An 18150-nucleotide genomic window follows, 5' to 3' on the forward strand; every position below is an offset into this window, starting at 1 on the left:
CTGCTTTGATTCGGTCACCTCTTTGTCTACCTTCTGTCTTAGTATCTATTGTGACGCGTTTTCTTCAAAGAGTCTGCCTCTGTAGATGAGATCGTATTTTAATTCATATTTTTATATGAAAACTCAATTTCTCTTTCCTTGCTTTTACTGTAAATTCACATAATGCTGTGCACATTAAAGAAAATTTCATATAAATCAAGTTGATTTTATTTGTCTGGTTTGTTCAACATCTTTATTTGTGATAGAGGCTCAGAAACAGTCTTTGCTTTCTGGTAATAAAAAAGTATTTGATTAAATGGCTTTTAGGGCATTGTTTAAAGCCCTTTTGGGCTGCTTTAACCTCTGTGTGGTCATTTTAAGACTTTATTTGTGTACAAAAAAGGCTCAGTCCTTGAACCCACAGCAATTAATAATGCAGTATTAAAAGAGCAGCAAGAAATAAGCTCATGGTAACTGAAATAAAGTGGAGAGAAATGAATCACAATGTTATTTCATTCTCCTATAGTGAGTAGTTGGACTGTGTATTGAACATCAAAACATTTATTTTTCTTTTGCTATACATTTCAGCGGCTCATCAATCCTCTAATCATTTTTTTAAATTATTATTTTATTAATTTAAGTAGCCACATAAATGTTATATTTTAGTTTCGTTGAGATACTATTATAGTTTCATATTTCCTTTTTTATTTTAAGATTTTCAGTTTTCATTTTATTTTTTTGTTTCGATTTTAGTAAATTTGTTGTTTAATTTTGACATTGTTACTAGTTTTGTGTGTGCGAGTATGTATGTGTGTGTGTGTGTGTGTGTGTGTGCATTACATCAAGTTAAACTAAATGTAGATGAAAAATACTGCCTTGGAAACTAGACCAAACAAAATAAGTGTTTTTAATGGATTTAGATTTAGTTGACTTTAATAACTCTGGCCTATGTCTTCATATATATCATAAGCACAATAAGTACGTCAAAAACATCAACTGAACATATTTCCTTTCATTGTCACTTAAATAATGGGAAAGCCTTGCAGGATACCTACATTTGTTACTAGGAAGATTGCCTGTATTTAAATCTGTATAATGCTTCAAAGGAATACTAGCACCCCCTGCGGGCACTTTTATTATTATTAAAATTTATTTATTTCTTTATTTATTTTAATCTTTTTTTTTTTTTTTTAGAGAACACCATAAGCAGCTTCTCTCGGAATCGACTCTTGGACTGCTCGGACATGACCGGAAGTGAATCGATTGCAATGATCATGTTACATTTTGAAATTGAGGCTATGTAGCTTAAACAAACTCTGTAGCCTAGGGCCTTAAGTAGGGCTATTTGTCCAGTAAATGTTTAGATGTTAAAAAAGCAAACTGTCACTATGCAAAGCTTTAGAGTAGGACTGTATAGTTGTTCCAACACCTGTTGGTATGCTTAATAAAAACAATAGCAACCATTATGTCTTTTCAGTTATTCACCCTGTTGAAAAAAATCAGCATATGCTGGTTATGTATGTTTTAATACTGGGATGCTGGTTTGAGCAGGCCCTTAGCTGGTTTTTGCTGGTCCTTAGCTAGTCATGTGCTGGTCCTAAACTGGTCCGGCCATCTTAAGACCTGCACATGACCAGCTAAGGACCAGCATTTTAGCAACGGACCAGCATAAACCAGCAAACAACTAGCTTAAACCAGCTCAAACCAGCATCAAAACATACCAAACCAGTATATGCTGTTTTTTTCAACAGGGCATTGCATCCATTTGAAGCAGGGAGTCATATTAAGTTGATTCAGTGTTCAATTAAGTGCGTTTTATATGTCATTCAATAAAAGCTGCTATGTACTTTGACATCACTATAGGCCTATTGCACCCAGAAAAACATAGGTTAGTGAACAACACAGAAGATTTATAGTTTAGGAGATTGTTCAATTTCCTCTATAGCCCCATGGGCATCACACTGTCGTCAGAATACCTTCAGTGTTGAATAAACACAAAACATTGCACTGAGTCACAGGCCTGCACCTTTTTCTGCTGATAGATATCTCAACTCTGAAAGCACAAACCCAGTCAAGTTCACTCAAATCCCAGCTGTTTGAACAGAAGTGACAGAACGGAACTTTCTGAGGAGCCATCCACCAGAACCAGGTGTTCATTTCCACGGGCAGCACAGCTGAATCATCGTCACTGTAGAGACAAACACTAAAAAAACCGTGTACCTCTTGTCTCACTATATATTCAGCTGCATGGAAAACTGTAATCAGGGAAATAGCCTACATTCTTGTTCAAATTTCAATTGTTTTAAAGGACATAAATGTATTTGTCTGTGCTGTCTTTTTGAGATAACTGTGTTTATTGAATCTGGGGGTAAAATTGGTTTGTTTTGCAAAGGTTTTCAGGACAATAACCTACTGAATGAACAAAGGAGTGATTTTAGTGACTAACACTGTTTGTAAAAAATATAAAGAAAGCAGGACGTGTGCCTCCTGGGATAAAAGACCAATATGCTGAGTGAATGAAGGAAAAATAAAAATAAAAACAGCACAGACACAATATATAAGTGTACTTTTGTACTTTTTCACAAGGGACCTAAAACTTCATTGCATTCGACTAAATAAAAAAAATAGATTATTTGATTTGAATACATCACAAAGCCTGTTATGCTGTCTATCACGGACCAGGTTGTAAAATCTATATTATTATGATTATGAAATGAATCTGAAATGGAGTTATGAGTGGTCACATGACCCGGAGGAAAACAATGCCAGCTGGGTGAACTAATCAACTTAAGTGCTGTAAACTGGTTTGAATGTATCTCTAAAAGTAAAGTTTTAAAACACAGCTTTGTATTTACCCTTTTAAAACTTTCCTGGCATAACACTGTCAAATCCAATTTGCAATATATGATAGTTTTTAGACAGCCCAGGGTGGAGGAATATAAATCCAGGTTGCTTTTTGCAAGAGAAACTGTGTCTTATTTTGTTTTTATTTTCTTTACATTCGGATCTACAGTGTTACCGAAAAATCATCTGTCTATTTCCTTAAAGCATTAAAAATCATAAAATGCAATAAAATCATCCATCCCTTTAGTCAACATATATTGATGTCAAGAGGATAGTTAAATTACAGTTGCTGATGTGCACCACAGTTAAGAGCCCCTTTGCAAATGAACCGTGGCAGGTTTAAATGATCAGTCGTCAATGAGGTTTTACAGTAGGAGAATGACCAGGTCAGCACTAACCTGGATTTTATTGACCTTAAGGTCATAAATAAAAGCTAAGACTAAGTTAGAGTGGGTAGTATATCTATACAGCTCAGTTTTGTAGATTATCTGGGGTGTCCTCCCTCCACTCACTCTGTGTCAAACAGCATATCACACATTTTATTGATGAGTTCATGACTCCAGAACAGCAGAATCAGGACTAGGTCACCACTAGGTGGCGTTAGGACACTTTACAATTCTGTCTATGAACTTTGTGGCCCAAACACAAGACGGCGACAAATAAAAACCATATTATCACAGTACCACAAATCTATCGTTAAAATGACACTTTGGCCAAATAATTAAAAAAATATGTTGTTGTTTTTTTTCCATGATATCATGCATCTTCCACTTAAAAAAAGACTCAATAACCACAGAATATCTGTCTAATGCGTCACGCACACGTGGCCTTTTTAAAAAAAAACATTAACATCCCATGGCAGGTGGTGGATGAAGATCCTGCATAGCTGAAGAGAAAGTCATAGGTTCAGAATTTCACACTTCGGGTTTAGTAATTAGTGTAAAGTCGACCACAGTAGTAAACTTCCTTACATCTGTTTTTGAGAAGCAACATGACAATTCGCAGCATATTTGCCCAACCACAAACTTCACGATACAATAAAGTTTAGAAACAGCGGATAAATAGCCATGATATATAATGAAAGGCAGTCCAATGCTGTGAGATACACTTCGTAATACAAGTCTCTGAATGCGGAGTATTGAGTCGTTGCATGTAATTATTGATGTTTTGAGCTCACTTTAGTCACTGATGAAAGGTCGATGTATATGAATTTAATGCTACACAATGCAATATGTGTACTAGCAATTAACCAGTTTGGTCATTAGGGTGATTAATGACACTATAAATCAAAGTTGCAACCAGAAATTGATAGACTATTTATTCATCCTGGCATCAGATGCAGTGTATGGTGAATTAATTAAATGAAGAACGGAAGTAATATAAGAATAAATATTTTCTTCTTTGTCTTCTTAACGTTATCATTAATATTAGATTCAGTAAATGTTATTAAATCTTTTCTCATTATAAATGAAATGTTGAATCACAAAATATAGTATAATTTATGTTTATGTTGGATTTTGAATAAAGTATTTTGTAATTATTTATTTTACAATTGTATTTATATTATATTTAAAAATATATAACTGATTATGCTTTAAATTATCCCCCTGAAAAGGGTTAATAAACTAAAACAAAAAAGTTGGGAGGTTTTCACCTTTACTTACATTTCAACAAAATGCTACGGTATATAGTTTAAAACCACATTTAAAAAATACAAAATTAAAGTGAGGCCATTTTATTTGATGATTATTTATTTTATTATATTTATTATTGCTTTAAAGATTTATAGAGAGCTACATTAAGATTAAAAGGAGAGAGAGAGAGAGAGAGAGAGAGAGAGAGAGAGAGAGAGAAATGTAAATAGACATAAAAAGAAAACGTTAGAATGTTTACAAATATTAATACTTTTATTTGATATTTATGGAACTTCCCCAATAATAATTAATTGTAAAATGTCAGCAGCCAATCATCGAACTCCGTTCCTCCACCGCCAGTGACGTAACTGCCACAGCTCTTTCTGCGCTCACCTGAGAGAGCCGTTCTATCCAAAGGCACGCGCGCCGTGGAGTAACGACCCGCAGCGTTTACGGAGAGTACAACAGCAAGCCCTTTAAACTAATGTGACCCATTTCCAGCGTGAGTCACCCGACTGCACATTCTCTCACTCAGTGAATACCGGGTTGCGGAGAAAGAGAGAGCAACTTTTTAGCAGAAAGCGCGCAGAAACACCCCGTCGCATCTCGAGACTGCAGGCATCCGCCAGAAACAGCGCGCGCGTCTCCAGCGAAACCGTTAAAAGATGTGATTATTTTCCCTTTCTGTCTCCGACAGGTGTCTTTATTTTACAGGTGAGTGAGCGTTTGTTTTACTTCTGAGCATTTAGAGTATGATAACACTTAGGCTTAGATTATTCCTATTCCTTTTATGTCACCAAAATATACACTATAAACTATAAACATACGGGTTTTTTCTGCTAAGAATGTTAGTTGAGGTGTTTTCATGGAAATATGAGGACGCTGTGCTTTTAGCCGTTGACGAGTCATTGTAAACATGTAGGTTTCCTTGAATCTCAGGTAAGAAAAGCTTGTGTTTGGTTTTTGTTCAGCTTAATAACATAATGTTTGGAAATGTAGGCCCGTTTATCTCTAAGCACCTGTAAAGGTTTTTCTTCTTCTTGGGATACATCCATTTTAGTGCTTTGAAAAAAAATGTGGAAAAAAAGGTCTGCAGAGACTAAAACTTGGCTTAAAACTCCCTAAAATTGAGGTAAATGTTAATATATTTTACATGCTCAATTTCATAAGAGTCACAAAGGGTGAAATGTAAGGTAAATGTATGTTATTTATTTAAGAACAACGTGGAAATGTATTATGTGAATCACACTGTTTTTATCTGAGTCATGTTCCAGGGACATTCAAGAAAATGTTTTTTTAAGGACTATGAGTGAGGACCTTTAATGTCCCAAGTGTTTTTGTTGTTGTACTTCAGTGTTTACCTTTTGAAGTGCATATAATGAACATGTGGAAGTCAGTTTATCAGGTGTTTTAAAGAGGAGATCCTGTATGTAGGTAACAGCAAAATGCAATTACTGAATCCTACTGGAGAGTGACAGCAAGTGCAACAGTTCCTCAGTCTCTCTTTGTTTGCAGTGACCTATAGTGCTGCTCAGTGCACTTCAGTTGCTTAGATAACAGTAAGGGTGAATCCTATATTCTCTAGCTCTGCCGCTCTCTCCCTCTCAACCTTAAAAGCGACCTCCTAGAGCAGTAGCGTTTAAGTACACCAACAATAAATCACTTCTCCGGCGTCCGCAGCCTACCAGGCTTAATTGAGTTTATCAACCACTCCCTTGAGAACGCTGTCTAAAGTTAGACTTGTCACCGCAGTGCACTCAGTGTAGCCTGACTCTTTGATGATTCGCCTCTTCTGGTGCACCGCCACAAAAGTGCTGTCTAACTCAGAGGCACGAGGACAGAGGAGAGTTGCCCTCTTTCTTTTATTCATGGCTTTGTCATACACAGTGAGTGGTGAATTATTGAGGCTTCTACAATGCAAGGAAACTAGTGATATCATTGTTGTCTGTGATTTACAAGTGCCATTTGTTCTGAGTAGTTCGTCTTGGTTTATAAAGAATTTGTATCTTTGTGTTTTGTGTACTATTAATGGGTTCTTCTGTGTATAGAATCAGAAGTCTTTAAGTCCATAAATCCTACAGTATCTTATTCTATATGCAAATTTGATGATGAAGATGATAATCAAAACTTGTTGCACACAAGTAATTCTAAAATGCCCAGTTTCAGGTCATAGTACATATCTTTTCACGTTAAAAACTTTGTTGTGAATGTAAGAAAACATTTATTTAGTAAAATTTCAAGATGAACATTTACTGGATTAACATTATAAGCTAATTGATTTACAGTACAATAATTTTTTTGAATTCCTTTCAGAAATCTTACTTTTTGTTTATGTAAATAACAGCAGCTCAATTTTGTTTCGCCATTTAAATAAAATCCCCAAGAGCCCCATATTTTCACCATGTGAGTCATAAAATTGGAAGTCATGAATTATGACACAAAACATAAAGCACTTATGCAACCTATTTTTGTAGATTTAAAATTTTATATATATATATATATATATGTCTAAAAATTCAATAAACTCCAAAAATACCATTATTTAAAAAAAATAAGCTTTACATGCTTAATATTCTAAATAAACATTGTCTTTTTACTCTGCAGAAGAACAAAGATGAGACTTCACTATTCTGCAGCAACTTCCATCCTCATCATCCTTCAGATGCTGTGGTGGGGCTTGAATAGTCAATGTGAGGAACCAATAGAAAGCTCCAAACTCGACCTCTCTGTGACCTATGACCTCCCTCACTTTGTGTCTGACACACCCATCCAGAATCTGTTGGAATTCAATGGAACTGTGTATGTAGGTGCTGTTAACAAGCTGTACGCTCTGTCGAAAGACCTCAAGAAGATACACGAGTATAATACCGGGGCTGTCCATGAGGGTCATGACTGCAGAGCACCAGATCCATGCAGTGGTTGCAAAAACAAATCCCTCAGCAAGAACAACACCAATATGGCCCTGTTGATGGAGACTTTCTATGATCTTGAGCTCTTCAGCTGTGGTTCGGTTGGGAACGGCGTCTGCCGTCGTTACCTATTAGAGGATGGACCCCTGGATGCGGAAATTAGTTGCATGTATTCAAAGAAGAACAAAGACAGCAGTCACGGTTGCCCAGACTGCCTGGCAGGACCTTCGGGCACTCAGATCCTAAACGTGATGAGCAGCGGGGTCGTGAGGTTCTTCGTCGCAAACTCTGAGCCTCTTGACTCAACCATCCCGCGTCTCCACCACACTATCTCTGTTAGAAAGATGCGAGAGACTCAAGATGGCTTTGAGTTCTTTTCCGAACAATCGTACATGGACTTGGCCCCAGGGCTGCGTGGAAACTACCCGCTGCACTACGTCTACTCCTTCCAGAGCGGCCCATACGTGTATTTTCTCACCGTCCAACGAGAAGGTGGCAGCTCAAACTCCTTCCACACGAGGATCGTACGCATGTGCTCTTCAGATCCTGAGATCTTGCGCTACGTTGAAATGCCCTTTGAGTGTATTTACTCCGAGCGAAGAAGAAAGAAGCGCTCGGCTCAGATGGTTTTCAATGTTCTCCAGGCTGCGCATGTGGCAAAAGTCGGATATGACTTTCAGCAGGAGATGGGTCTGAAAGAAGGAGAGGACGTGCTGTTTGCTGCCTTTGCCCGGAGCAAACCCGACTCACCGGAGCCCACGGCCAGCTCTGCCGTTTGTCTTATCTCCATCACAGACATCAATAACTTCTTCAGGGATTTCATGCAGAAAGGATACACGAGGAAGCTCAGTCACTTTCCAGGATCAGAGGAGAAAAATTTCAACCAGGTAAAAGGTTTCAACCAAATCATGCATTTTCTCCAGTCAGTTTTAGCTAACAGGATACTTGCTGACCCTTTCAAAATGTTGCCCAAGAACAAATTTGACTTTTTGTCAGCCCAGTTGCCTGGCCATCATAAATCACTGACCCTCCTCGTCTTTTTTAGTTATCCATCACTATTTGTTGGATCAATTGGTAAATCATGCTGATCAATAAATTACACAAATTGATCTGCTGACAACTCCCTGAGGGCCCGTCGATATTGCAGGGCTATTACTTCTCAGAGTTCATTACACAACATAGTCAAACATCGCTCAGATCTGCATGACACATGATTTGAAAACGTAAAGGTAAAGTATACAGAGAACCACTAAAGCTGGATAGCGTGGCGCACAGTAGGTGAATGGGAAAAATTGTCCAAAGCTGTGGAACAAACATACACTGGGGATCAGTAAAACTTTAAGGTGGATCCTGAATTGTGTAGTTATGCACTATTTTGCCTTTTATTTTTTATTTTTTTTATAAATGGTGTGTGCACTGAAAACTCCATAAAGAAGTGCACTTCAGAAATCTGGATGATGCACTTAATTAACTAAAAAATATTAGATTAAATCATATTAATATAATTCAGTTTAAATGATAATTTAGTTTGCATATGAAAAGTTTCTGTCAGTTTCTGAGTTCTGTTAGCTGATTCTGTAACCTACATAATGAAAAACAACACTGTGCAGTTCAGCTATGATGCTTATTTAACAGATATAATAATTCGAACTCTCAGTCAGAACTCTCTGCTCTGTGAAATTAGGTAAATGTGTTCATGTAAATGACTTCAGTCAAAACTTCAGAGTCTCGGATTCAAATAAAGATCACAATTAATCTCATTATCATGACCCTCCATTGCTTGTTTTTCTTGTTCATTCAAACATTTTATAGCATAACAACCAGTTAATATTTACAATCCGTGTATTTGGTAATTATATTGAGGTGTAGATGTAAATCCATTTGCAGATAGCTGCATAATTTTCTTTGATAGGAAACCCCGATTTGCTTGAGGTTCATGTGAATCAGGCTTGTTTGAAAAGTTTTACTCGTTATGCCTGTTCTCTTCACTTTTTTATTTGCTTGAGTGTTGTCTAATCAGAGTCCATATAACGGGGAAGCCCAGATCACTACTCAGCAGGTGTTCTTCAACTGTCTCTAACAGTCTTTGTACTGGTCGCTTTAGCAGTTCATATGGGCCAGACCGGAGTGGCTGGCCTCTTCTCAGAGCCACACAGCTCTCCAGTCTGGTGTGGTTGTTTCAGTGCCCTGAACTTTATCTGGCCAAACTCACAAAGTGCACTCAGTCATGTATTTGAGCAGAAGATCTGCAGACCGAAGCACTCAAGACATTTTAAATATTTTTGTTCTGTGGATCCTTGATCCAAACATCTGCTCAAAGTCAGCTGCGTTTCTATCATTCATCATTAAGCGAACATACAATAGCTTAAATGGCTTTTAAAGCAACAAGTCAGTTGGAAGATATTTCCCTAGGCATCTTCGAAGAAATGTTTGAAAGGTCTGAACATCTCATGAAAAGGATGTGTGCGTTTTCTACACCGTTTTTGTCCATAAGTGTGCATGTGTGCATTTGTTTGTGTTGGGTGTGTGTGTCTGAGTGTGTGTCTATGGCAGACGACAAATCATGGTGCCATCGTTGAGAATTATGATACCAGTAGCATATGTTATGCAGAGTCTGTCTTATCATCCCATAAAGGGGCAATTGACGCAGTGTCATAAAACAATTACATTGTAAAAAGGCTTGATAAATTGATCCCAATGTCTTGTTTTTGCTCTTAGACAACCTACTCCACAAATCAGACTCCCAACATCTCCTGCCTTTATGTGGAAACATTGGGCATCTGACACTGTACTTCAGTTTTGATTGAATTTAGCCTTGCTTTCCTGTTTTATTTGTCAATGTGGAGCCAAAGTTATTTGAATATCATATTAGATAAATCGCCAAAGTCCGTAATAGACTCTTACCCGATGAGAAAAAGACACCACAGCTTTCAGACTTCACCCAAGCTCTTAATATTATCGATTGGCCAGTCTGCTCGAGCTCAGCAGTATTCGTTAATAAAACAGACAGAAAAATAGACCTTATTGTTTGGAATAATGGATATATACGAGTTGGAACCACCCCAACAAACCCAGCGCCCCCTGTTTTGAAAGAGCAGAGGGGAGGGGGACACATGAGACCGGCTATAACAAACAGCCACATTTAAGGTCAAAATTATCATTAGATTACAATTGATCAGGGGAACAACTGGCAAATGCTGATTACTTTAAAATTGAATCTGAAGCTTGATTGATTGCCGCCTGTAATATAATTCCTGAAGAGGGAGTTTTGATCGACAGCTGTTTTAATTATTACTGCCACTGTGGCTAAATGAACATACTTTGAGATGGCAAGTCTTAAAGTGTAAGGAAAAGCCAATAGGCAGTGCATTGATTTGAATGAACTCTGCACTTTTTCCCACATCTCTCTGACTGTGAATAAGCAAACATCAATGTAAATCAGATAGTTTTAGCTCTTTGTACCTAACTCAGTCTTTTGCATTATAGTGTGTTTTGGTCATGTAAGGACAGGGTGACACGCTAATGCACTGTACTTAGCACGTATAAAAAGCATACATGCTGCTGCCTGCTTATGCAAGATGTGTTTGGGCAAAAGAGGCAAAACCTAGATCATTTATAGGCCACGGTCTCAGCTCTGGGAGGTGTAAAATAATGGTGAAAGACACAGTACTTGTTGTATCCTGTCTGAGAAGTTTCGATAAGCTTCCTGCATGGTTGCGTTTCTATGTGTATTTACACATGTATAAGAAATGTATTTTATGTGGGTGAGTTGAGGTTTGTACTGAGGAATTAAGTCACCCTGAATCATTTCTGACTTAAGCACAAAAACACAGGCACGTACACGTCACAGACAAACAGCTCTGACCAGGAGGCAGGTGGAGATGTGCAGCTGTGTGCCTTGTCAAAATGTCAAGCCCCTGCAGTGAGCTCATGTTGGCAGCCTTGCCCTGGCGGGAAACCTGCGTGACTTTGGACCATAATGTTAGCTAGGGGAGACTGGACAGCTGGCATCCAGGTGTGAACTGTTCATCTCATCTACATCTGGGGATGAGAGCACCTATGGGGATGTTTCTGACTTTTATGTACTTATTTTTGCTGTGCCAACTTTTCTCAAGCTAAAAAGTCTACTTAATATTATATAAATTTTGTAGAATAATAAAATAAATATTAATTTAATATGAATAAAATATTATAGAATATGTAAAAATTTATACTTTTTAAAATTATATAAAATTATTTAAATTGTTTTACAAATATAATTCATAATCTAATATAAAAGATAAATGTATAAATGTATATGTAAACAGATTACTTTTTTAATTATGTCATTTTATATATATATATATATATATATATACTATTTATATATATAAACTATTTATATAGTATATTCATTTTATACATATCCATATTTATGTATATTTATAATATTTAGTAATTCTATTATTATATATTTAATATTCTTTTTTCTACATTATTTGAGTATCATATTAACATATATTTATTTATAAATTTTATATTATTATATTATAAAATATATTAAAATGTTAAATTACTGGTCTTTTTGAAATAGCTCTCTTCCTACAGTTTTTCTGCTCTGATGTGCCTGTGTGTCTTAAATACTCCCATAAAGCAGCACACAACTGATAAACGGCTGCGCTCACAATCTGTTATTTGAGAGGAACTTCACATACAAACAAACATATGATTGGCCAGCCCAGTACTCTACCGTTTACTCCAGGTTTATTGCACTGCAGCTTTTTTCTTCATTATTGTGATGACTGGCCCATATTTAACACAGCCTTCAGCTTTGAAAAACTTGCCGGTGCTCTCTGGGCATAATTCAGAAACATGTGTAAGTGTCAGGTGAAGGGAGAGATTTCTTTGGTGAGTCAGTGGCCCAGAGGCATGCTGATCCATCTCTGGCATCCACTATACCTTGTCCTTGACTTCCTCATTTTTTTACTCCCTCCGGTAATTTCCAGCTCTCCGGGTCTGTGAGCACGAGGTTTCATCAAAGAGCTCAATTTTGAAACCTCCACGTAAGGTTAAAGACATCCTGACCAGGTGTAAATCAAATACCCGCTGAAGCATTTAATGAGTCCGGTCAGGTTGGATATTCAATCAGCGCACACCGCTAACCATCTAGAGTTGACTGATCCAGACTAATTGTTTGCTGCAGTTCAAAGAGCTCTTCTAATTGTTTTAGCTTACACAGCAGGGACCACAAATAAAAGAAAAGAGCCATTACGCTATACTGCCCTGGTGCTAATGCCGACACAATGGTTCCGTTGGATGCAGTCTTAAATGAATGTGTGCTTAAATAATGGAACGGATTGGATTGGCCAGTAACTATTCTACTTTATCACCTGCTGAGAACTCAACAATGCACCGCAAATAAGAGCTTATCTGCGACTGCCCTTCCACCTCATTCAGCACGTCAGTCAGATATTCTCAAGCTTATCCCTTAGTAGACACGGCCTGTGTGTTCGTGTGAAAAGACAGCAAGCTTTTACCTGATACCTGACTTGTGAGTTTTGTGGGGCGTGACACCCAGTGTTTGGTCAGCTAATGGAGTGGACTTCAGGTATCAGTCATGCAGGGTTTGTAGCAGTGTGTATTTTACATGAGAATTTTATGATTATTTTTTAGATTGAAATAATTGTTCATTAATGATTTTGTTACCTTTTTTTTTTTGAACAACTGAGGAAAAAATTCAAGTTCAATTGAAAAAATGCAATTCAATGCTTACGTGTTCTGTTATCAAATGATCATTTTAGATTTCAGTAAATCAGACATAAGTTTAATACCGATTTTCAAAATGTGCATTTACACAGACTTGTTAATTGGCTTATCATGTTCAATTTTTTTTTAATTCATTTATTTACTAAATTAACAAAATACCAATGATTATCATATATCATATTCATTATCATATGAACCATCATTTAGTAACAGTAAAAGATTCAGGTCAAGTACTTAACTGCTGACTGATTCATACTGAAAGTATTTTGATTCACTGAAAAGATCTGGCTCATTCAATTGGGAAAAATACTTCTTTGGTCCCAATGTATGTTTTTCTTATGATTCTTATGAGCTGTTATTTTTAGAAAGTCATTAAGGAGCTAGACTACAAAACCTTTCTGTATGTTTTGGATTCACAGCTTATAAGGATTAATTCATTCGGGAGTTGTTCTACAGTGACGGTGCTGTTTTTTTATTTACTTAAAGGTGCCATAGAATGCAAAAATAATGCACTTTTATAAGGTGTTTGAACACAGTTGTGTGGCTACAGTGGGTGAAAACAACCAAGTAATAGCGGGGGCGAAAATCTCATCTAAATGTTGGGGGGGACAATAAACATAACATTTCTCACGAGCAAGTTTTGAAGGGGACACCAATAAAACAGGCAAGATTGTACTTGTGTACAGAGAGGAAAGCCTTACTATTGCATGGAGAACGTTCCATTATCCTTCTTCTCAAAGTTTCTTTCTGGTTCAATGAAAAAGCTGACTAAATTGACCAAAACATTCTGCAAAACTTTTTTTTTTTTGCAATGTTTTTGAAGTTGTTTACAAAATCAAGCCACCAAAATACAATGGAATTTGAACTTAACTTCAACTTTTATTTATTTGTATAGCACATTTAATAGCAATGTTGTTGCTTCACAGTTATAATTAAAACATGCATATATAAAAACATTTGCCATGCCTAGCAAAATGAAGGCATACACACTCTTAGACATACATCCTCACACAACTGTATAGTGAGATCGGTATAGACGTGAAAGAGGGGAAAAAACAAAAAATAATTATTTATTACGTCAATGACTGATTTGTTCAAAAAGTGGATTCATTCAGTAAGGAAACACCTCCTCATTGTGTTTCTCAAAATTAGTGCTGCTACTGCTGTAGATTAGTTTTCAACTTTTTTCGTTGGTGAAATAGAGCTAAAACAGGCAATATGGTGCCTAAAATGCACTTAACATTAACTTATTGTTTATTAAATTTTTATAAAAATCTAAATCACATTTGTTATGCTAATATCTGGAGAACAACTGCACTCTTATTGTGATGTTATATTAGATTGACTATATTAAATGAAGTAAACCGACTAAATCATAGTGAACGCGGGAAAATCTAAATGTGCACCCGCGCTAATCTAATCTAACGTACAAGACTGTGTGTATGTCGGTGGTGAGGTGAGATGAAAATGGGAGCAGGCAGTGGACCAAAGCAATGTGAGGCAAAGCAGGGAGAACTCGAGATGTTTAAAACTTTTTTTGTTGTTGTTGCTCCGTTTGCATTTGTATTGTTTTACTACTTACACAATTAGTTTAACTAAATATCATTATATTATTTACAATACACATATTTCAATTATATTTTAGAGGGGGACAACCCTCAGATGGGGGGGTCCGGACCCCCCCCCGACCCCCCCGCGATTTCCGCCTATGAGTAATAGTAAAAATCCACCCACTCATTGTTTTATTATCCCAATAAATCATAATCAGTCTCTCCACTCTAGCAGTTCCAGATATCTCACTACTATGATGTCATACTTTGGGAAAGTCCCACCCATTTGTGATGCTCTCTGCCCTATTAGCATATATACAGCCCTGAGTGAGAAGCAGCGGTCGGCCATTACTGTTTTCTTGCTGTAGCGGTACAATATCAGCTCCAAAGAGCCATTTAAAGTGTCATGTGTCGTGATGCACCAACGAACATGGGAGTCTCCATAGACCGCTAAGGACATGGCGTTTAAATACAATTTAAGGAAATGTCCTTGAAAAGACCTATACGTTTGTGCTAACATTTCACACTGGACTGCCTCACAAATGAGGTTCAGTTCAATGCTGGAGTTGTGCAAAGATTGCTTCTGAAAGAGGGATTGATACCAACGCTTCATGCTCAAATGTCCAGACTCCAGACAAAGTAAGCATCATGCTTTATCATTTTTTTTTCCAAAAGAGCTCATTGGCTCTTTGTAATGCTAATATTGCTAAAGCTACCATTGTCTCTTCCTGTTTTCACTAATGCTGCCTTGACGTGCTACCAGAATGATCCTGAATGTGGTAGTTAAAAACTGCCTTTGGAAGCAATGTGAGATCAGTAACACAGTCACCACCAGTTAAACTGTAACACCAGTATGCTAGCGAGCATGAGCTCTTGAAGCTCTGCACTCTTCTGAAAAGGAAGGTGGGAGCACCAGCTCATTTTCATTTAAAGGGGACAAACACAAAAACAGTTCGTTTTGGCTCATACCCTAAAAGTGGCAATTTCAAACAGCTATAAAAAATTAGCTGTTTTGAGATGAAACTTCACATTCACACTCTGGGGATATCAGAGAACAATTTAAAATATTGTATCAATGCATTCTATGGCACCTTTTAAAAGAACTGTCTCATGAGAGTCATGTATTCAGAAAATTAAGTCAATAAAAGCACCAATAGCTGAATACAAATTTGTGATCAGTTATTGGAACTAAATTTCATGAAAATTATTTGGTTTTCCTAGTGTAAAGACTAGAGAGGAAATTTGATGCATGCACTGAGTATGCCATCAGAGACCGTGGTTAAAGGATTCATAGGATGCAATTTAAATTTTCCTTTCTCTTTGGAGTGTTACAAGTTCTTGGTGCATAAAGAAGATCTGTAAAGTTGCAAAGACTAAAGTCTAAAATCCATAAGTGATGATATTTTTTATAAAGGTTAAGACTTGTCCACGGCCTCCTAAAACACCTAGTTTAAACACGCCCCCACATGTCTACATCACTTTGTGGGAAGATTTGCATAACACCAACCAAATGTTCAAGCAAAGAAAAATGGTGTAACTTTTATTCTTACTGTAGTATTGTTGTTACCACTGCCGCCATGTCGTAGAGATGCTGTGTGTTTTTGGTGTGAAAGCAAAACTTCTTTGTTTGGCCTTCCAAAAGAGGACTATATCTGCTTCGTCATGCCTTGACCTGATCCGTGCTGGTCGCTGATGAAATACATAAATTTCTCGCTGTGGATTTCTGGATTGGCTTTCACTGTAGAGGAAGCAGAGTCCAGCCCGGGGTTCGTCACATGTGGTTGCCATAAGCACGCCGGCTGTGCCATTCTCAAGTCCGCCAGCCATTCCTCACTCAAGCCCACTGTGTGATGAATTTTATGGAGGACTGTTTCCTGAAACTGAAGAATAGCTTACAATGGGTCTGTGCTCAAAGGCTGTTCTATAAAATGGGGCAGTTCAAACTTTGCAAGGATAGTTTGGTGCTTCGGACTCACATCCTATAAGTACGTGTTATATATTTAAAGAATTTGCCACTGATGAGCAGTTTGCCACTGATGAGTTTTAAGCAGTGTAGAGTACCGTATTTTCCGAAATATAAGGCGCACTTAAAAGCCTTTAATTTTCTCAAAAAACGACAGTGCGCCTTATATATGGATCAAGGCGCTCTGTCAAAATGTTGACATTCCCTTTAGATAGGGATATGCCAGTATCTAATTTTCCTGTTGCGGTTAATTGATAATGCTTTTATCACGGTATACCGTATTATCACAGTATTGAAATTTTGTTTTTAAAAAGTGGTCATAATACAGTATAACAGGTTAAATAACTTTTTTTCTTATAACAAAATAACTAAACATTTAAAACAAAGCAATACAGAAAAATATATAAAAGTTAAATGTTTTACACATTAAAGTGCAAAAGAACTATAAAAACCAATAGGTGTCACTTTACAGTAAGACTTCATTAGTTAACCTTAGTTAATGCATTCACATTCAAGGCAAGGCAAGTTTAGTTATAGCACATTTCATACACAATGGTAATTCAAAAAAAAAAAAAAAAAAAAAAAACGTCATGAAGAAAAATAATCACAAAAATAAAAAGCAATTTATGAACTTGAAAATGAAAATGATTTAAAAATTGACTTAAAATGAATTTAAGACAGTTTAAAAACAGAAAATGATTTCACATAAAATAAAGTGCAATACATAAAATATAGTGTAATCAGTTTGGACATCACATAGTGCTCATTCAATAAATGCACAGCTAAACAAGGAGCAATAGCTACATTTGATACAGATGTTATTAATCTTTGTTAAAAAATACAAGTCTTAGTTCATGTTAGCTCATTAAATAACACAGTTGCAACTTTCAATTTTAACAATGTGTTATTAAATATTGGAATACCTAAGATTAATGAATGTTCAGAATAATTTTTTCATTGGCAGTTTATGTTAACTGATGAAGCCATAATGTAAAGTGTGAATGAACAATAAAAGATCAAAACACTTTCAAACAATATCTAGGGCAATTGTAGTCCAGATAAAAAAAATAAAATAAAAAATGAATGTTTGAAGATAAATAGCCTATTAAGTCTAAATATTTCAGTAGTTGGCTCTGTAATAAACACCGTAGGGAAAACACAAATCTGAATGGTTATTTAAGATTATTTTTGTTTACAGAGTAAGGGCTGCATTTAGCGCCATCTGCTGTCAGAGAGTGAATGTGCTTTCATTCAGCGCGTCTCTCACGTGTTCCTCCATGTGCTTCTCATGTGCGCTTTTTTACATCAGAGCGCACGCGCTCTTTCAAGCAGCATACAGCAGTGTTGTGCATTTTAAGCAGCTGATGGGAATAATATTCTTAAAATGCATTCCAAATTCTAAATAATTTGTAATGTATATTTATTCACTGTATTTAGAAGTGCCCACAACAATATAACAATATCGATACGATACGATAACAATATCGTGCATAAATAATCACGGCAATATATCGCATTACCGAATA

General features: G+C 36.6%; 1 protein-coding gene across 2 annotated transcripts in view; it reads left to right on the forward strand.

The window, feature by feature from the left end:
- The first annotated feature begins 4864 nt into the window (after nt 1-4864).
- Nucleotides 4865-18150, forward strand: part of LOC132125489 (hepatocyte growth factor receptor-like) — a 54740-nt gene continuing 41454 nt past the window's right edge. For both annotated transcript variants that reach the window (XM_059536916.1, XM_059536915.1), the window contains exons 1-2: nt 4865-5171; nt 7062-8253. In XM_059536916.1, the coding sequence (XP_059392899.1) occupies nt 7072-8253 (1182 nt within the window). In that variant the 5' untranslated portion in view covers nt 4865-5171; nt 7062-7071. The remainder of the gene's footprint in view (nt 5172-7061; nt 8254-18150) is intronic.

This window comes from Carassius carassius, chromosome 43, assembly GCF_963082965.1.
Source record: "Carassius carassius chromosome 43, fCarCar2.1, whole genome shotgun sequence".
Lineage (NCBI taxonomy): Eukaryota > Metazoa > Chordata > Actinopteri > Cypriniformes > Cyprinidae > Carassius > Carassius carassius.